A 21,646-nucleotide genomic window follows, 5' to 3' on the forward strand; every position below is an offset into this window, starting at 1 on the left:
AGGGCGACAAAGTGAGACTCTTGTCTCACACACACAAAAAAAGAAATACTGTGCACTAACAAAGTTTTTCTAATAAAGTTTAAATGTTGATTATAAGGTTTATTTTCAAAGTGAAATGGACATTTTTTCATTTCTAGCACCTGGGGCTTCAGAAAAATAAGATGTATAAGATTCTATTATTCAAACACCTTCAACCACAATCAAGTGAACCAAAAACAGTATCAAAAGGAGAATGATTATAAACTAATTCTCTTTCCCAAAACCGAAAGAAAATAACACCATTCAAAACCAAATAAAAAACTATATCAGTTTCTCCAAGACAGAGTAGGCCAACTTTGGTCCAGACATTATGAAATTAGAAAATATTTAAAAGGGCGGCACCTGTGGTTCAGTTGGTAAGGCGCGGGCCCCATATACCGAGGATGGCGGGTTCAAACCCGGCCCTGGCTGAACTGCAACCAAAAAATAGCTGGGCGTTGTGGCGGGCGCCTGTAGTCCCAGCTACTTGGGAAGCTGAGGCAAGAGAATCGCTTAAGCCCAGGAGTTGGAGGTTGCTGTGAGCTATGTGAGGCCACGGCACTCTACCTAGGGCCATAAAGTGAGACTCTGTCTCTACAAAAAAAAAAAAAAAAAAAAAGAAAATATTTAAAAGAAGTATTTGTTTTACCCACCACTTTTTAATTTTAAAATAAGTATTTATAATGTGTGTCTGTGTGTTTTACCAGTTTCTTTTTAAAAAGTATGTTTTAAAAGTGAGAAATTAAGCAACACATTTCCGTGAGTGAACCGTGTCCTTCCTATACCATGAGACATCATTCTGCTTTATTTGATTTTGGAATATTTAGGCCTCCAGGGCTTTGGGGGAGAAAATCCAGTGTATTTCTGAATAGAATATGTGAAAATGTTTTTTAAGGGAAGAGGGACAGACTGGTCAGTAAAGGATGAAGGGGCTATTTCAGGTGTTCAGAGGATGCAAAAGTCACTTCTACAAAATTGTCAACGAGGAAACTGTATTTTAGTAAGGATTTAAGGACATTAAGAGCAAGGAGTGAGTGCCTAGGGCTTCTACAACAGCTGAGTAGATACCTTCTATGGTGTCCTAAGAAATTTACAATCCAAAAAAGGCCATGCTTGGCTGTCAGTTCTTTATCTGTCTGAGCTTCATCAGCGGAGTATAATCTTCAGACTACTGCCAGGTGATACATTCTTAAGAAACCTTTTCCTTGTGCACCTAAATGCCAAGCTCAATTACGCTCCCAGCAGAGTCAGCAGAAAGGATTGTACATATTTTAAAACAGGGAGTTGATTGGCTGCAGTTTCCTGCCTTGGTAGAAAGGACACTGGGTAAAGCTCTTTCTTAGCATGATCCTCAAACACTGAAATCACTCTCCAAGAATCAGGTCTTCTATCATTGTCCAGTAGATAAAAAGACTGCCAAAATTTCCATTGCTGCAGCCTATTTTTAGTCTTTGAAATTGCTCTTTTAAATCGCATTCCACAGTACAACGTGTTTGACTAAGTTTATAAGGCGATACAATAAACATCCAAAGATCTTAATCTTTCTATGTTTACGAAACAATTTTAAGCTTCTAAACCTTAATTTTAATCTTAATGTTAAGTCTTTCAAACACAAATTAAAAATGAAAAATTAAGGTAAACATTGGCCAGGAAGGAGCAACCACAGGGACACACCAGGTGGTTCTTGGTAACCAAAGTGGGTGGTGAGGGTGGGGGGACCAGGTACCGGGGAGAAATGAAAACCACCCACAAGGTGGAGAGACCGAGCTGCGGGCAACAGGACAGAAAGGAACAGAGACGCAGGGGAAGCCGCAGGCTCCTGGAGAGGCTGGGTAAGGAACGACTTCTGGTGCTAGTGCCCTAGGGAGCCAGCAAAAAATTGGCGCGATGCGCAGGGATAAGAGACCCACAGGGGCTGCAGGAAAGAGGAAAACAGGCGGGCAGAGAGGGGGCGGAGGTGAGGGAACCCGACTACACTTAACCCAGGGCAGAGGCGGCGCTGGAGGAGGACAGCGCAGGGGGAGGAGCGAGGGGCTCCCCAAGGCTCTCCATCCCCGCCGCGAGCCGGCGGGTCCCCTGCGCCCTGCTCTTCCTCTCCTCACCTGCGAATCGGAGGCGAAAGGACGGCTACCGCCGAGCGCCAGGTCTGTTTCCAGCCCCGCTGTCTGACATGGCGGCCGACGCGCTGTCACAGAGCTTGCCCGGGTCTCCCGCGGCTCCGGTGGAGGAGACACCTCTTGCCTCTCCGCCCCGCCTCCCTCTGCGCACCCCTCGCGGCCGGCCAGCTGGCGGCAGGCGGCCCGCGACCGCGGAGCATAGAGCGCGAGCGGCTAGAGAGGAAGCGCCGAGCGCGGACAACCATAGAGTACGCGAGCGGACACAACGCGGGCTGGTTAGTCCACTCGCAGTCCTCGGGCGCTGAGCCCGGACGGAAGCGGAAGTGAAACAGAAAAGCCAGAAGGCTCGGCTGTTCGCATGCGCCGTGTAGTGTTGACTTCCGTCTTGCCTGGTGCAGCCTCAGGAAAATGCTGCACGTGGGACACCCTGCTTGGAGTTGACCGAAGTAATGAACCTGGGTGACCCTTGGGGCCGACCGTAGAGGCGAGGACATGTGGGTTCCAGTGGTGGGGCTTCCTCCTCGGCTGATGCTGTCAGCCTTGGGGGGCGCTGGTCGCTTTTGCCTTTTGGGGTCCGGAACAGCGACGCTAAAGGACTTGCGGTTGGGGAACCGTCGAGGTTTGTCTGAGTCCTGCCCACAGGAGTTGCCCTATCCGGATTTCAATGAATCGCCTTCTGTGGTGTACAAGTACCGAGGAGAACCCAAGCGCTATGTGAGTAATCGGAAATTGGCCGAGACCGTGGCCCATATTCTGCAGGGGAAACGAAGAGCTCAACAACTATTATTGGAGTGCAATCCAGGTAAGTACAGCTGGATTGCATTTTCTTGGAAGTTCATTACTTCTGCAGACTTCTATTGACCATCCTTTGAGTGCTATTTAAGGCACTGCTCTTTCCTTGAAGTAGCTTCATTGGAGAGTGTCTGCTTTGACAATGGCACCACAAAATATTTTTATAGCAATTTGCACTTTACACAATACTTTGATAAAATATGCTCTTAGATTTCACCATATCCTCAGAATAAATGCAAGCCCCACCTTCCAAAATATAAAATGTTATTTCATTCCGTGCTTCTCCTAAAAAGCATAGCAAGATGTTGAGAACACAAGATTTTTAGACTGAATCTTAATTTTTTTTTTTTTTTGACACAGTCTCTCTATGTCACCCTCGGTAGAGTGCTGTGACGTCACAGCTCACAGCAACCTCAAACACTGGGCTTAAGCGATTCTCCTGCCTCAGCCTCCGGAGTAGCTGGGACTACAGGCGCCCCCCACAACGCCCGGCTATTTTTTGTTGCAATTGTCATTGTTGTTTTGCTGGACCGGGCTGCCTCAAACCCACCAGCGTCGGTGTGTGTGGCTGGCGCCGTAACCACTGTGCCATGTGCGCCGAGCCTGAATCTTAACTTTTTAAAGCGCTACAGTCAGTTCTCTTTACATTTGACAATATCTAATGGTTAAAGGATGGTTAAAGCACCCAGATAGTCCATAAGTAAGTGGTAGGCTCACAGTATTCCTTGTTGGATTTTTTTTCTTCTAAGAGGTAGTGAAATACTGTGATTAAGACTGCAAGTTTGCAGCTGACAGAGGGGTTTTAAAGCCAAGCTACTACTTACCAGTAGTTATGATCGAGTCAAGTACCTGTATGTATCTATCCTCCAGTTTCCTCACATATGAAAAGGAGAGTAACATCGACATACAAAATTAGGTAATCAATGTAAAGATATCTAATAAAAATTCGATATGGAAAGAAATTATATTGTTTCTCTAACTGGTAAACTTTTTGTTCTGTTAATTTACTAGGTCCTGGAATCCTGACTCAGGCATTGCTTGAAACTGGTGCCACAGTGGTTGCCCTTGAAAGCGACAAAACATTTATTCCACATTTGGAGGTATATTTTTAGTTGCTAAAAGTGTGTTATGATTCCATTAACTGAACTTTTGAATGTCTTAGGGAAGTGGAATTAAGCACATTGTTTTTATAGAATATCTTTTAGGGGCCATGTCTTAAATATCTTTTTTATACTCAGTAACAGAAACCCAATAAATATTCAATACTTGTTGAAAGACAGATTTGGAATCCTGACACTTGTTTTCTAGTTCTGTCTCTGCTACAGACTAGTTGAATAAGTGTGAACAGAGTGTATAACTAATGTTGTTACACTTGTTTCCTCATCTCTGGTAGGCCATGCTGTAAGCCTACCTTCTGTGAGTTTGGAATGAAACTGGAACGAATGCTAAGATTAGGTTAATGGGTCCAGGGGTGTCCAACGTTTCTTTTTTCTGCCATGCTTTGGAAGAATAAGACTTATCTTGGGCCACACAGTAAATATACAAACACTACGCCTGTAATCCTATTCTAGTGCTTTGGAAGATCAAGATGGGTAGATTGCCAGAGCTCAGGAGTTCCAGAGTGAGACCCCCTCCCCCACTAAATAAAAAATAGTCAAGTGCCTGTAAACTCAGCTACTCATGAGACTGAGGCAAGAAGATCACTTGATTCTAAGAGTTACAGGTTTTTGTGAGCTATGATGCTATGACATTCTACCCAGGATGACAGAGTGAAGCTCTGTCCACCCCCCAAAATATACAAACACTAACAAAAGCAGATGAGCAGATGAAAAGGTCTGTGCATACTGTTCACAATATTGGACACTACAGATAAGCAAAACAGTCCTCAACTAATCTGCATGTAGGGCGCAAGATGGACACCTCTGAAAGCCTGAATTTAGGTACGGGCACTGAGCCTGCAAAATCATTTTAAACCTTATTAAATACTAACAGAATTTTCTATGCATGTAAAAACCTCAGTGTGCACAGCAAAAACATATTATCCTCTTCTGATTTTTTTTGTGAATGGAAATAAAGTTTATGAAGTTTGTAGTTCATTCTTGCCTTCACAACTGAGGTCTTTAGTGGTACTACGAGATGAGCAAACCAGCATAGTGAGAAGAACAAGGTCTATTGGACTTCTTCCAGTGGACAAGGTCTGTGGTTGCCTTTGTCTTTAGAAAAAGTAAATGAAAAATTGAAGGGAACATGTACAGTGATCTACACAATAAACTAAGTCCATTTGACAGATAACTGACTAGATTACCCTCGGATAAACGAGATACTCTCTTGACTTTGTCTGCCTTTTTTCACTTTGGTATTGTAATTGTTTTTTCTATCATGAAATGTTTTTCATTTCCTCTTCTCCTTACCACTATATAGCTCACTGCCTGAGTCCAGCTGCGATATCCTAATCTTTGCCTGGGGCTCCAACTAGTCACTACTGAGTAATTAGAGATTGATATCAAGAAGTTTTTGAACAGCTAAAGCTATCATGAAAAAAATAAAGAAAATACAAGGATAAGGCCAGGAGCAGTGGCTCACGCATATAATCCTAGCACTCAGGGAGGCTGAGTCGAGTAGATTGCCTGAGGTCACAAGTTTGAGACCAGCCTGAGCCAAAGTGAGACCTCTTCTGTAAAAAAGTAGCTGGGTGTTGTGGTGGGCACCTGTAGTCCCAGGTGGGAGACTGAGGCAAAAGAATTGCTTGAGTCCGTGAGTTTGAGGTTGCCGTGAACTGTGGTGTCACAGCACTCTACTGAGGGTGACAAAGTGAGACTCTGTCTCCAAAAAAAAAAACCAAAAGAAAAGAAAAGGATCAGTAAGAATTTAGGTTATTTCTGTTTTGGGAGGTTTTGCTCGTTAAAATTATTATATTTTCACCACTTTCTGCGCATTAGTTGACTTTTTCTTCTGTTAAATTTTAGGAATGTAGTAATATTTTCTTTATGTCTTTATGGAGGTGGTAATATTTTTTTTTAAAAGATCTTTGAATTATTTCAGATTTTGAAGTAGAACTTTGAATTGTTGCAAAGTCTACTTAAAACTGAAAATTTTCTAATATGTTACCTCTGTTTCTCTTTAGACTTTAGGAAACAATCTAGATGGACAGCTAGACGTCATCCACTGTGACTTCTTTAAAATGGATCCTAGAAATAGTACACAAGTCAAACCACCCATTCTGCTTTCACATATACTTTTTCAGAATTTGGGAATAAAGGCACGTCCTTGGTCAGCAGGTAAGTTTTGTAATTCACTAAAGGAGATGACTTGTAATTTGTCAGCTTTCTTTAGCAGTATGCTTGGTTTGTTGACAAGATTTGCATACAATTTATATTGTACAATTTGTGAGCAGATGGTTTTACATTGGATATGGCATTTCCCTCACCTGGACACATAACCAGTTTATTTTCCCAAAGGCCACGTTTCATATTAAAGGAAGATGCTGAGGCTTACTTTTAATTGAAATAAACCTTAATATAGTCTATTAATAAGAAAGTATGATCAGAGGAACGAATGTTAAGAACTTTATTCAAATGTTTTTACTTGTATTTCTGACAGGTGTACCTTTAAAAGTAATTGGAATTTTCCCAATAAGAAGTGAAAGAAAAGTACTTTGGAAACTTTTATATGACCTATATTCCTGTACTTCTATATATAAATATGGACGAATAGAACTAAATATGTTTATTGGTGAAAAAGAATACCAGGTAGGTTATTAACAAGTACCTATATTTTGTTTTGAATGAGTTCTGTGATTTTTCTCTGAGTAGTTTAAATCTGCAATTTTAATATAGGGCTCATGATGTGAGAAAAGGAAGATTGTTTTAAAATTTCTGTAGAGCAGTCTTTAGATTAAAGTGTATAGTTCAGTAGCATTGAGTATATTCCCATTGTACAACAATTACCACCACCATCTCCAAAATTTTTCATTATTTCATACTGAAACTCTGTATCCATTAAACACTAACTCCCTATTTACCTCTCCCCTCATTCCCTAGTAACTAGTGTTCTACTTTCTGTCTCTATGAATTTGACTATTCTAGGTACCTCATGTAAGTGGAATCATACAGTATTTGTCTTTTTGTGTTTTCCAAGTTCATTCATGTTAAAGTGTGTGGCAGAATTTCATTTCTCTTTTAGGCTGAATAATACTCCACTGTATGGGCTCGGCGCCTGTGGCTCAAGCGGCTAAGGCGCCAGCCACATACACCTGAGCTGATGGGTTTGAATCCAGCCCTGGCCCGCCAAACAGCAATGACGGCTGGAACCAAAAAATAGCCGGGCGTTGTGGTGGGCGCCTGTAGTCCCAGCTTCCTGGGAGGCGGAGACAGGAGACTTGCTTGAGCCCAGGAGTTTGAGGTTGCTGTGAGCTATGATGCTACGGCACTCAACCCAGGGCAATAGCTTGAGGCTCTGTCTCAAAAAAAAAAAAAAAAATACTCCACTATATGTATATAACCAAAATATGCGTATTCATTCTTCCATCAGTGAACACTTGGTTGCATCTATCTTTTGGCTGTTGGGAATAATGCTGCCATGAATATGAGTCTGTATCTCTTAAAGTACATATTTTCATTTCTTTTGAGTGTATATCTAGAAATGGTATTGCTGGATTACGTGGTAATTCTATCTCATTTTTTGAGGAACAGCCATACTGTTTTCTGTAGTGAATACACCATTTTACATTCACCAGCCACTTATTTTCTTTTTTTTTGTGGAGACAGAGTCTCACTTTATGGCCCTCGGTAGAGTGCCGTGGCCTCACACAGCTCACAGCAACCTCCAACTCCTGGGCTTAAGTGATTCTCTCATCTCAGCCTCCCGAGTAGCTGGGACTACAGGCGCCCGCCACAACGCCCGGCTAGTTTTTGGTTGCAGTTTGGCCGGGGCCGGGCTCGAACCTGCCACCCTCGGTATATGGGGCCGGCGCCCCACCGACTGAGCCACAGGCGCAGCCCTATTTTCCTTTTTTTTAAAATGATGTTCTTATAGTATAAAATGAATTTTCTTTGCTTTTTTTTTTTTTTTTTTTAATTTTAGAGATGGGGTCTTGCTATATTGCCCAGGCTGGGCTCAAACTCTCAAACTCCTGGGCTCAGTGGATCTTTCTGTCTTCAGTTTCTCAAATTGCTGGGTCTGTAGGATGTGCCCCCATTGTGCCCAGCGTATGTAGTACTTCATGGTGATTTTGATTAGCATTTTCATTATGATTAGCTATGTTGAACATTTTTTCATATACTTATTGACCATTCATGTATCTTCTTTGGAGAGATGCCTCCAAAGAAGGCCTGTTTTTTTATCAGGTTGTTTTGCTTGTTACTGAGTTTTAGGAGTTCTTTATATATTCTGGCTATAAATGTCTTATCAGATAGGTGATTGCAAATATTTTCTCCCATTTTTTGAGTTAACCTTTTTATTGTAATACAGTGTCCTTTGATGTCAAAAGTTTTACATTTCGATGAACTCAAATTTGTTTTTTTTGTTGTTGTTGCTTGGGCTTTTCTTGTCATATGTAATAAATCATTGCCAAATCTAATGTTATAAAGCTTTCCTCCCCATGTTTTCTCCTGAGTTAGAGTTTTAGCTTTTATATTTAGGTCTTTGATCCATTTTGAGTTAATTTTTACATAGGGTGTCAGGTAGGGGTCCAACATCATTCTTTTGCCTGTAGAGACCTAGTTTTTTCAGAACCATTTGTTGAAAAACTGTTTTTCCCCCCCAATGAATGGCTTTGGCATCCTTGTCAGAAATCATTTGACCTTACATGTGAGGGTCTAATTCTGGGCTCTCTGCTGTCTTCCACTGGTCTATATGTTTGCCCTTATGCCAATACCACACTGTGTTATTACTATAGCTTTGTAGTAAGTTTTGAAATCAGGAACCGTGAACTCTCCAACTTTATTCTTTTTCACGATTGTCTAGACTTGTAGTTCCTTGAGATGCCATGTGAATTTTAGGACTTTTTCTATTTCTTCAAAACATGTTAGCCTGCATTACAGAGTCCCAAACCTGCAGACAACAGTGCAGGTGTGCAGAGCAGGGAACACTTTTACAGTTTTGGTGGGGTTACAAACTAATACAGCCTCTTTGGAAAGAAATATAGAGAATCCTCAAAGAACTCAAAGTAGACCTTCCATTTGATCTCATAGTCCCAGTACTAGGTATCTAGCTAGAAGAGAAAAAGATCGTTTTATCATAAGGACATTTTCATTAAATTGTTTATTACAGCTCAATTTACAATCACCAAGATGTAGAAACCACCCGAGGGCCCATCAACCCATGAATGGATTAATAAATTGTGGCATATGTGTACCATGAAATACTATTGGTATTGTATGGAGACTACATCTTTTGTATTAACTTGGACAGAATTGAAGAACATTCTTTTTAGTAAAATATCACAAGAATGGAAAAGCAAGTACCCAGTGTTCTGAAAACTAATATGAAGCCAGTAGATAAACTAATACACACTCAGAAAAGAGAAAAACTCAATTCAAATTAGGGGAAGAGGGGAGGACTGGCGGAGGTTGGTGTACTCCCACCTAATGGGCACAGTGTGGGATACCCCACACCTTGTGGGTGCAGGACACAACTACAACAAGGACTTTAACTAACAAACACAAACATTGTAACCTAATTTTTGGCACCCTCATTTAACCTAAAATTTTAAAAAATGTTGGGATTTTCATAGGGATGCATTGAATCTGTAGATCACTCTGAGTAGTGTTGACATCTTAACAGTATTATCAAGCTGTGGCTCACACCTGTAATCCTGGCACTCGGGGAGGCCAAAGTGGGGGGATCCCTTGAAGTCAGGAGTTCTAGACCAGCTGGAGCAAGAGTGAGACCCCATCACTACTAAAAATAGAAGAAATTAGGTAGGCATTATAATGCGTGTCTGTAGTCCCAGCTACTTGGGAGGCTGAGGCAGGAGATCACTTGAACGTAGAAGTTTAAGGTTGCTATGAGTTAGGCTGACGTTACAGCACCCTACTAGCCTGGGTAAAGGGGTGAGACTCTTGTCTCAGACAAGACTCAAAAAACAAAGACGAACTTAGCAATCCATGAACACAGGATGTCTTCCCGTTTATTTGTGTCTTGAGTTTCTTTTAGTAGTGTTTTGTAGTTTTTAGTGTACAAGTCTTTATTTAACCTCTTGGTTAAGTTAATTTATAGTTTTGTTTATTATTTTGATGCTATTGTAAATGCAGTTGTTTTTGTAATTTCCTTTTCTACTTGTCCATTGCTAGTGTATAAAAATACAACTGATTTCTGTGTGTTTATTTTGTATTCTGCAACTTTGCTAGATTGCCTGTTAGTTCTGAGAGGGTTTTTTTTGTGGAATAGTTATGGTTTTAGACTCTACCTTTTATTCTCTATAATCGAGGGACCTCCTAATGGCCTCAATATTGGTGTAAGAATAATTTTTCTGCCCAGAATATTTCATGTTACTAGTCTGTTAATCCAGTATAACAGGAAGGGCAAGAAGTGAAAGGGATAATTTGCGCACCCAGACCCAGACCCAGATGGTAAGTCAGTATCGACTAGCCAGGGAAAGATAGCAGGAGGCTCAGTAAGGAGGCTGCACGTGCAGTATGTAAAAAAAGAATATAAGGAAGCGGGAAGAAACATGGGAGATGCTTTATCGGATTTTATCTTCCTATGAGGATAATGTTCTAATGGGGCCTGCTTCTTTTGCCGTGGACCTTTTCACATGTGTTTTCTTCTGTCTGTAGTTTCTGACATTCACTGAGGTATCCTTGGGTCCTTCATTTAGCCTTAACGGAATTGTATTTTTTCTTACTCTGTTGCCCCAGGTGAGAATGCTGTGGTTCAGCTTACTTCACAGCAATGTAAAACTTCTGATAACCTGCCTCAGCCTCCTGAGTAGGTAGCTGGGACTACAGGCACACACCACCATACCTTCCTAATTTTTTCTATTTTTTGTAGGAGAAGCATCTTCCCTCTTTCTCAAGCTGTTTTGAAACTTCCTGACCTCAAGCAAACCCCTCCCACTTCGGCTTTCTAAAGTGCTAGGACTGTAGGAGGCCGATGCACATGGATTGCTTGAGCTCACAAGTTTGAGATCTGAGCAGGAGCTAGACCCCCATCTCTAAAAATAACAGAAAATAGTCGGGCATTGTGGCAGGTGCCTGTAATTCCTCCTTCTTTACTGAGGAGGTTGAGGCAAGAGGTTTGCTTGAGCCTAGTCCCCATGGCACTCAATGAAGAGTGACAAAGTGAGACTGTCTCAAAAATAAATAAATAAATGGAATAAATGGAATAAATTGCTAGGATTACAGGCATGAGCTGTTGTGTTAATCCTAATATATATTTTGGTTTCACTTTTTCTTTATTGAGATTTTACCCTGATAGGCCATATGATTAAATGAAACCAATCTCAAATATGTTACATTTTAAGTGTACCTCATGATGTATTTTCAAGATAAAAGTTTAAAAAGACTCTTTGAGGGCGGCGCCTGTGGCTCAGTCGGTAAGGCGCCGGCCCCATATACCAAGGGTGGCGGGTTCAAACCCAGCCCTGGCCAAACTGCAACCAAAAAATAGCCGGGCGTTGTGGCGGGCGCCTGTAGTCCCAGCTACTCGGGAGGCTGAGGCAAGAGAATCGCTTAAGCCCAGGAGTTGGAGGTTGCTGTGAGCTGTGTGAGGTCACGGCACTCTACTGAGGGCCATAAAGTGAGACTCTGTCTCTACAAAAAAAAAAAAAAAAAGACTCTTTGAAATAGCTGAGATTTGGCATTTAATTCTTTTTTTTTTTTTTTTTTTGTAGAGACAGAGTCTCACTTTATGGCCCTCGGTAGAGTGCCGTGACCTCACACAGCTCACAGCAACCTCCAACTCCTGGGCTTAAGCAATTCTCTTGCCTCAGCCTCCCGAGTAGCTGGGACTACAGGTGCCCGCCACAACGCCCGGCTATGGCATTTAATTCTTTTTTGTTTGTTTTGAGATGTGGTCTCACTTCATTGCCCAGGTTGATCTCAAACTTCTGGCCTCTGGTAATCCTCCCACCTCAGCTTCCAGAGTGGCACAGAATACAGGCACATGCCACTGTGTCACCAGTTTTATATCTAATTCTAATTTTCTTTACTTAAATTTACTAAATTAAGGTATTAGTGCTAAGATCCAACATTTCATTTTGACTAATTAGAAGTATCTAACATGTAATTTTTATTTACCTTTTGCTAGAGACTAGTGGCTACTCCCAGCAACTCAAACTTGTATCAAGCATGGAGTGTGCTCTGGCAAGTAGCTTGTGAGATTAAGCTTCTGCACACGGTAAGTAACATGCTTCTAGAAAGAACTTTGAAGTTTCAAAATACTTCAAAGAAACAATTTGAAGAAAGTAAATACTTCAAATAAGCTAGTAAATGGAGATAATTTAAAGATTGATTTTATTATTTTCTCAAATGTCAAAGTAATAGTAAATTTGTGGTGATACATTTTTTTTGTCACAAATATTTGTGTATTCCCATTGTTATAAAAATAATTCATGTTCACTCTAAAAACATGAAATGTGTTTTTGGTTTTTTTAAAAGGAAAGAAAGGTGTTTTTTTTTGTTTTTTTTTGGTTTTTGGCCAGGGCTGGGTTTCAACCCGTCACCTCTGGCATATGGGGCTGGTGCCCTACCCCTTTGAGCCACAGGTGTTTTTAAAAACAATCACTACTGCAGTTCTATCCCCCAGAGGTCACTGTTAACATTTGTGTCATTTTTTTTTTTTTTTTTTTAAGAGACTGAGTGTCACTTTGTTGCCCTCAGAGAGTGCTCTGGCGTCACAGCTCACAGCAACCTCCAACTCTTGGGCTTAGACGATTCTCTTGCCTCAGCCTCCTGAGTAGGTGGGACTACAGGTGCCCACCACAACGCCCTGCTATTTTTTTGTTGCAGTTTGGCCGGAGCCGGGTTTGAACCCCCCAACCCCACCCCCCATATATGGGGCTGGTGCCCTACTCACTGAGCCACAGGTGCCGCCCCTGATTTTCTTTTTCTTTACATAGTGAAGATGATAATGTTTTGTATCTTGTTTTTTTTTTTTAACCAAATAGCTAATAGTTAATTGTAAGCTTTTTTCCTTGTTGAATATTTCTTCTCAAGTTTTTATTTTTTTAATTATTCATTTATTTACTTATTTTGAGGTAGTTTTATTTTATCACCCTTTGTAGAGTTCTATGGTGTCATTGCTCACAGCAGCCTGTTCAAACTCTTGGGCTTAAGCGATCCTCTTTTTGTTTTCTGAGACAGAGTCTCACTTTGTCACCCTTGGTAGAGTGCTATGGCATCATAGCTCACAGCAACCTCAAACTTGGTAGAGTGCAATGGCGTCATAGCTCACGGCAACCTCAAACCTCACGCAATTCTCGTGTCTCAGCCTTCTGAGTGGCTGGAATTATAGGCATGGGACACTATGCCCCCTAGTTTTTCTATTTTCAGTAGAGACAGAGTTTTGCTCATAAGCTTAAGCAATCGACCTGCCTTGGCCTCATAGAGTGTGCTAGCATTACAGGCCAAGCCTCTCATTTTCTTATTTAGGCAAGCTTTGTTTTGTTATTTTGCATTCATAATTTGGGGTCCTTTGTCCAAAGAGCAGTAAAAATGTTTTGTTTTTGCTTTTCTTCCCAAGGAGCCTTGGTCATCATTCGATATGTATAATCGAAATGGGGAACTGCGAAAGCCAAAGCGTAAGGTAAGAATTGAATAGCTTTCTCTTTTTTCCCTTAAATGGAATATTCAATTTTTTTAAGGATTATCTGGCATTCTTGTTTTTTTTTTTTTTTTTTTTTTTTCCTCTTCAAACAGAGTCTGAAGCCCTGGGTGGAGTGCCATGGCGTCATAGCTCACAGCAACCTCAAACTTTTGGGCTTAAGCGATTCTCTTGCCTCAGCCTCCCAAGTGGCTGGGACTATAGGCACCTGCCACTATTTTTTGTTGTTGTTGCCATTGTTTTAGCTGGCCCAGGTTGGGTTCAAACCCACCCTCTTGGGTGTATGTGGCCAGCACCCTACCCACTGAGCTATGTGCTCCACCCAATGATCTGGTATTCTTTATTTTTGACTTTTTAATTCTAGAATAACTGGAAATATTCTTTAAACATATCTTACCATTAATACATTTGATGTTAGCCAAAAGACTGAGAAGCAATTAGTGTTAATAAATTGAAATTAGTTTGGAAGAGAGTTGTATTTATCAGCTAGTACATTAATACAGTGGATGCTGGCATAGTAGTTGACTTAAAGAAAGAATCTTCTCTTTTTTTATCTCTGATGAAATGAAGATACATCTCAAATTTGGAAAATATAGCTACTTTAATATTCATCAAGCTTGATAAACCAAAGCCAAGATTTTATGGCCAGGCACAATGGCTTACACCTGTAGTCCTAGCACTCTGGGAGGCCGAGGCAGATGGAGTGCTTGAGCTCAGAACTGTTCAAGATCATCCTGAGCCAAGAGCAAGACCTTGTATCTTCCAAAATAGAAAAACTAGTTGGGCATTGTGGTGGGTGCCTGTGGTGCCAACTAGTTGGGAGGCTGAAGCAAGAGGATTACCTGAGCCCATTAGTTTGAGGTTGCTGTGAGCTATATTGCTACAGCATTCTGGCCTGGGGCAACAGAGTAAAACTCTCAAAAAAAAAGTATAACATATTAATCAATCAGAAATGTGTAAAATTGCTCATTTTAGTGTGTGGTTCAACTCAGCTGTTCAACTCAATTGGGCCTTTTATTTTTCTCTGTTTTTTTAACCTTTCCATCTAAACCAAAGTGATGATGTTGTAATGTGGTCCTCTATCTCAGAGCTACTTGTGACATTCTAATAATAGCTGAAGTTTCACAAAAAAATTTTAGACTCAATTTAGAAGTGCCACTTTAGAATTAAATTCTGCTGATGGCCTAATCTCCGCATATCAACTCAGTCGGAAGATCTTCTTTGTGTTTTTTCTCACTCTTGTCACTGAAGGTAGGAAAAGTATCAATTTTCTTTCAGTGATCTTATAAGTCACTTTCTTATTTTTTGAATTAGAAGATCAGAAACTTAAACAACAGTTTTGGCCAACTTAAATATATGAACTTTTAGGGATACAGATGAAATAGTCAAATGTCGTGTTTCATGAGAGAATTTTGATATTTCACATGTGTCTTTGATATCAGTGTGCTCCTCATTGCCATAGAAGCACTGTGAATTGCTATAGAAGCTCTAAAGTGGTTTGTTTTTTTTTTTTGTAGAGACAGAGTCTTGCTGTATCGCCCTCGGGTAGAGTGCCATGGCATCACACAGCTCATAGCAACCTCTAACTCTTGGGCTTACGTGATTCTCTTACCTCAGCCTCCTGAGCAGCTGGGACTATAGGCGCCCGCCACAAAGCCTGGCTATTTTTTTGTTGCAGTTTGGCCGGGGCTGGGTTTGAACCCGCCACCCTCGGCATATGGGGCCGGCGCCCTACTCACTGAGCCACAGGCGCCGCCCACTAAAGTGGTTTTTTTTTTCAGAGCATATCATCTTCATTTTTATCCAAGTTGTTTGTGACTTACTACTTTTTAAATATTCAATTAAAAGTTTGAAGTCAGTAATTTTTTTTTTTTTTTTTGTAGAGACAGAGTCTCACTTTATGGCCCTCGGTAGAGTGCCATGACATCACACAGCTCACAACAACCTCCAACTCCTGGGCTTAAGCGATTCTCTTGCCTCAGCCTCCCAAGTACCTGGGACCACAGGCGCCCGCCACAACGCCCAGCTATTTTTTGGTTGCAGTTCAGCCGGGGCCAGGTTTGAACCCGCCACCCTCGGTATATGGGGCCCGCACCCTACCAACTGAGCCACAGGTGCCGCCCAAGTCAGTAATTTTTTTATCTTTAGGGTCTGGTGGTGTGTGCCTTCGGTATAGCAGGGAAGCAGTACATGTTAATGCCACACTTGGGATTTGCTTTTACCCTACTTATAAGTTAATAAGCTGTTATTATTTCTTGGATGCTGATCAAAGACTCAGACTCCTGGATCAGACTAAGGACTTTGTGTGGCCCCTTTCCTGTGGAGTGCTGTGATACGGCTCAATTGGCTTCCTTGGGTGCAACGGGTTTGCACTGTAGCTGAGGAACACAGCTGGGGGAATCCACCTCTCTTAGCTCTTTTTCCTGGAGAGAGACGTGATCTCATACCTAAAGGCTGTAGACAAGTCTGAGAAATGGCTCAGGTAAAGAGCAGTTAAGTTTTTGCATTCTTGGACTGCCCAATGGAAAATCTGGAAACACTCAGGCCCTATGGGGATTGTATCGTTCAACAAGTAGCTTGAAGAAATATCTGAACAGTGTCTTACTCTGGCAATATTTTGTGACTAACACATTTTACTTTCTTTTCCCTCCAGGAATCATTAGATCAACAAAACCTGTATTTTATTCAAATGACTCCTCGTAAGAATTTATTTACAGAAAACTTAACGCCAGTTAACTATGACGTATTTTTTCACATGTTAAAGCACTGTTTTGGGAAGCGCAGTGCCAGGCTAATAGACCACTTACAGTAAGTAAAAAGAATAAAAGCAACTATAACAGTAGCAATTTATTATAAGAATTATTCTTTCATGTTAGAGGTCTGTTTTTCACACTTGGATTAACAACAGTGAGGTATGTTTTCACTCATACTTCTTTCAGACACTTCTTTCTCCCTCTGACACATAATCTCCCTCTGAGCTTCATCTATGTTTTCTTTTTTTTTTTTTTTTTTTGTAGAGACAGAGTCTCACTTTATGGCCCTCGGTAGAGTGCCGTGGCCTCACACAGCTCACAGCAACCTCCAACTCCTGGGCTTAAGCGATTCTCCTGCCTCAGCCTCCCAAGTAGCTGGGACTACAGGCGCCCGCCAGAACGCCCGGCTATTTTTTGGTTGCAGTTTGGCCGGGGCCGGGTTTGAACCCGCCACCCTTGGCATACGGGGCCGGCGCCCTACAGACTGAGCCACAGGCGCCGCCCTTCATCTATTTTTTCTTTGAAAAAACACCCAGAGATGCCTACAAGTTGTTTCATCTTTGTCAGAGTATAGGCCTAGGTTGTTTTTTTTGAGACAGAGTAGTACTTTGTCAGAGTACGGTGGTGTCACAGCTCACAGCAACCTCAAATTCTTGGGCTCAAGCAATTCTCTTGCCTCAGCCTCCCAAGTAGCTGGAACTACAGGTGCCCACCACAACATCCGGCTATTTTTTTTTGGAGATGGGGTCTCGTTCTTGCTCAGGGCAATCCACCTGCCTCGGCCTCCCGGAGTGCTAGGTTTACAGGCGTGAGCCACCGTGCTTGGCCCTGTAGGCCCAGGGTTAACCTACAGGAAGCACTAGCTGGAGTGGAGGAAGTCGGCGGTACTGGAAGCATGCTCACCATTTACCTGTTGTCGCCTGTCGTTAGTGATTCTGTTTCCTAACCAAAGTAGGGATAGATTATTATGCTGCCCTGGTTCTCTTGCCTTGGACCAATTTTATGTTTCTACTAAAGCTTTTTTAGAATTGTAACTGTTAGCTGGGTGCGATAGCTCACACCTATAATCCTAGCACTTTGGGATGCTGAAGTGGGAGGATTCTTTGAGGACAGGAGGTGAAGACCAGCCGGAGCAACATAGCAAGATTCTGTCTTTACAAAATACAGGAAAAAAAAAATAGCCAGGTGTGGTCCTGCTACTTGGGAGGCTGAGACGAGAGGATCATTTCAGCCCAGGAGTTTGAGATTGAAGTTAACTATGATGATGCCACTGCACTATAGCCTGCAGAGAGACCTTGTCTCTAAAAAGAAGATTATAGCTGTTACTATCTGCTTTATGTCTTTATAAGCATAATTTTTATATAGGTCTGATGTATACATTTCTGTAATATGTGCATCTTCTAATTAGCAGTCCATGGTCATTCAGAATATTGTCAGGATGGGGAAAATGGTTAAAACAATTATCTTAACTCATTATAAGTTAATATATATCTTTGAACAAACTCTTGACTACACTGCTCATTATATAACATTTATGTATAATGTGGCAGTAGACCAGTAAAAGTTGTCCGTTATTTTTCTTGCCACCCTGTAGTGGTAGCCATTTTACATGAAAATATTAAGAAAGTAGGAAAATAAGAAACAAACATGATAAAACCATACTGTAAAATATTAAAAATTCCCTTGTAGATTTCTGTGGATTAAAAACAAGGTACCAAGAGTCCATTCAATATCAAAAAATATTATCCACCAAAATACTTTATTTGATGGTTGTTTACTTATGTTTGTCAGAGGCTTCTTGATGGGTTCTCTGTAAGCCAAAAATGTATTGATGCAGCTCATAATGGCATTTCAATGAACAATAGACCACATGTTTTTGGCCACCCTCGTGGTGATCCCATGAGATTATAACACTGTAGTTTTACTTTACTTTCTGTATGTTGAGATAGGTGTACAAATAAGGTACCGTTGGTACCGTTGCCTCAATACTCAGTATAGTAAAGTGATATTCTGGTTTGTATCTTCACATGGCCTAAGTGTATAGCAGGCTATACCATCTAAGTTCTAACAACAGAGAAATCACCTAACAATGCATTTCTCAGAACATGTCTTCATTAAGTGAGGTTTGCTGCTTTATTATTTATTCACCAGTGGTTGTTACATAAAAATGTGAAAAAATATTCCTTCTTTGAAAACTGCCAAATTGCAGCTTCTGGTGTTTGTACATGTACTAACTTTTACATGAACTAAAATGGAGCCAAGAATATCTTTGCAGGAAGTAATAGGAAGAAAGTTATGGGCAAAAAATGATTTATAAAGGGCAATAGTTAAACGTTAAAGCCTAAATCTGCTGTTTTCATTATAGGTTAGTCATGAAACTTTAGAAATAAACATGAAGTTATTGCAAGCTCTTAAATAAGATTAATTGTGTATAAGTTAGGTATTTTACATTGGGCTTAGAAGCCATCTCTGTCCACACTGACAGTTGTATGATGAAGAATTAAGCACACTTTGTGTTTCTTTTGCAGTTCTTTGACTCCAGTTGATGCAAGGCATATATTGAAAAAAATATGTAGAGATGAAAAAGTGAAAGTAACTAACATATATCCTGAAGACTTTAAACGCATTTTTGAAGCTATAGAGTGTTCCAAAGATCATGCTTATAAATGGCTATATGATGACAGTATGGTGGACGCCAAGTATGTGGAGAACTAGACCATTGGGACAGGACCTGAAATGATGACACAAAAGAAAAAGAACTAAATTGTGGAAAGCTCACATCTTTTCAGAAGATAACTCTTCTTTTATACACACTAAGCAGATTACTTCTTCTGAAGTTGATACTGGCATAGTGGACGAAATAATGACTGCTATTTTATTCACAAGTGAATAAAATGAAGACTTTATTGTAGACTTGATCAGATTGAATTTGTTTTGTTTCAAATTCCTGTCTACTTTAAACATACTGGTGGTTGTAGGGTGTTACCAGTTGAAATTTAGTTTGCTCTTTAAAATCTTTTTGGTCAAACATCTTACAATGTATTAAATATTTAACTTCCTGACATCGCTGTTGGTTTTATATCCCACTATTGTGGGGTTAAAGGAGTCTGTACGTTGTTAAGCTTAGAAAGTAAACAAAAGTGGTTTGTTTTACTTTTCAGTTTGTTGAAATGTATTAGCGGGTGGCACCTGTGGCTCAGTCAGTAGGGCGCCGGCCCCATATACCGAGGGTGGCGGGTTCAAACCCGGCCCTGGCTGAACTGCAACCAAAAAATAGCTGGGCGTTGTGGCGGGCGCCTGTAGTCCCAGCTACTTGGGAGGCTGAGGCAAGAGAATCGCTTAAGCCCAGGAGTTGGAGGTTGCTGTGAGCTGTGTGATGCCATGGCACTCTACCGAGGGCCATAAAAGTGAGACTCTGTCTCTACAAAAAAAAAAGAAATGTATTAGCAAATACTGTACAATGAAATTATTTAAATTTTAATATAATTTAAACTTTTTTCAAAATTAAAATATTTTAAGTAATAAGATTTTGTGATTTTTTCGCCTCTAAGTGAAACATGACATTGACATTAGTTCTGTTATGTGTATATTCAGTATATTTTAAGTGAATGATTCAATCTTTGTTACTCAGAAGTCCCTTGAATTTTTGTTCCATCAAAATTCATCTGAAGTTAGATCTTTATGAGAGCATAAATGGAATTAAAGAATATTTACTTAGGCCAAGTGTAGTGGTTCATACCTATAATCATAGCACTCAGAGAATGAGTTGGGAGACTTGCTTGAGCCCAGGAGTTTGAGATCAGCCTGAGTAAGAGCAAGATGCAGTTACTAAAATAGAAAAATTAGCCAGGCATGGTGGTATGCACCTATAGTCCCAACTATTAGGGAGGCTGAGGCAGGAGGATCGCTTGAGCCTAGAAGTTTGAGGTTATAATGAGCTATGATGACTCCATTGCACTTTAGTCTGGGTAACAGAGTAGGTCTCTCTCTCTCTCTCTCTCTCTCTCTCTATATATATATATATATTTTTTTTTTTTCCCTGAAAGGCATAGTGCTACTTGATGCCTGTAGTCCCAGCTGCTTAGAGGCTGAGGTGAGAGGATCATTTGAGCCCAGGAGTTCAACTCCAGCCTGGCCAACATAGTGGAGACCTGGTCTCAATAAAAACAAAAGAAACAAAAAGAAAACTAGGATAGTCACAATGTGGATTATCATCTACCATATTCTATAAAAAATACAATGTATTATTATATATAAATACATTTTGAGGGGGAATAAAGGAGGAGGAGGAGGGAGCCGGGTTGGGCTGCTCCCACTGAATGGGCACAATGTAGGAGTGTATGGCACATCTTCTGGGTGCAGGACATAGCTACAAGAGGGACTCTACCTAACAAACTCAAATATTGTGATTTGGTGGTTGTACCTTCACATTAACCTGAAAAAAAAAAAAGTATTTGCTTGCATATACATTAAGCAATCTCTGAAAGATACGAGTAAAATAAACTGTTTAGAAGAACCAGAACCAGGCTGACAGTGATAATAGGAATTTACTTTTTTTTTCTTTGACACAGAGTCTCATTTTGTCACCCTCGATAGAGAGCTGTGGTGTCATAGCTCACAGCAACCTCTAACTCCTGAGCTCAAATGATCCTCTTGGCTCAGCCTCCCAAGTAGCTGGGACTACAGGCGCCCTGGCACAACGTGGGCTATTTTTAGAGGCAGGGTCTTGCTTTTGCTCAGGCTGGTCTGGAACTCCTGAGCTCAAGCAATCCACCTGCCTTGGCTCAGGAATTCCAGACAAGCCTGAGCAAGAGGCTCGTCTCTACCAAAAATAGAAAAAATTAGCTAGATGTGGTGGCACAAGCCTGTAGTCCCAGCTACTTGGGGGACTGAGGCAAAAGAGTTGCCTGAGCCCAAGAGGTTGAAGTTGTTATAAGCTACAAGCCACAATAATGCCATGGCACTCTAACCAGGGTGCCAGAGTAAGACTCTGTCTCAAAAAAAAGCAAAGTACTATAGATTAAATATAAATCTAATTTTGTAGAAATGTTTGGTGCACTTAGTTTTCATAACATTAAACAAAATACTTTTTTTTTTGTAGAGACAGAGTGTCACTTTATGGCCCTCGGTAGAGTGCCGTGGCCTCACACAGCTCACAGCAACCTCCAACTCCTGGGCTTAAGCGATTCTCTTGCCTCAGCC

The 21,646-nt window shown here is 41.0% G+C and overlaps 2 protein-coding genes across 4 annotated transcripts in view; one reads left to right on the forward strand and one right to left on the reverse strand.

The window, feature by feature from the left end:
- CNST (consortin, connexin sorting protein) overlaps positions 1–2,307 on the reverse strand; it is a 94,134-nt gene extending 91,827 nt beyond the window's left edge. Inside the window, exon 1 of one of the 3 annotated variants that reach the window (XM_053606959.1) lies at positions 2,121–2,284. The gene's annotated coding sequence lies outside the window, so the exon portion shown is untranslated. Of the gene's footprint in view, positions 1–2,120 lie in introns of all 3 variants that reach the window. The other 2 variants (XM_053606957.1, XM_053606960.1) reach the window with 2 other exon arrangements.
- Positions 2,308–2,503: 196 nt separating this feature from the next.
- Positions 2,504–19,892, forward strand: TFB2M (transcription factor B2, mitochondrial). Its single transcript, XM_053606962.1, has 8 exons — positions 2,504–2,937; positions 3,939–4,027; positions 6,052–6,205; positions 6,528–6,676; positions 12,177–12,266; positions 13,611–13,673; positions 16,345–16,499; positions 18,973–19,892. Exons 1-8 carry the CDS (start codon positions 2,628–2,630, stop codon positions 19,157–19,159), a joined length of 1,197 nt encoding a protein of 398 aa, XP_053462937.1. The 5' UTR covers positions 2,504–2,627; the 3' UTR covers positions 19,160–19,892.
- Positions 19,893–21,646: the final 1,754 nt, after the last annotated feature.

The sequence above is a fragment of the Nycticebus coucang genome, chromosome 10 (genome assembly GCF_027406575.1).
Source record: "Nycticebus coucang isolate mNycCou1 chromosome 10, mNycCou1.pri, whole genome shotgun sequence".
In the NCBI taxonomy this organism is placed as follows: domain Eukaryota; kingdom Metazoa; phylum Chordata; class Mammalia; order Primates; family Lorisidae; genus Nycticebus; species Nycticebus coucang.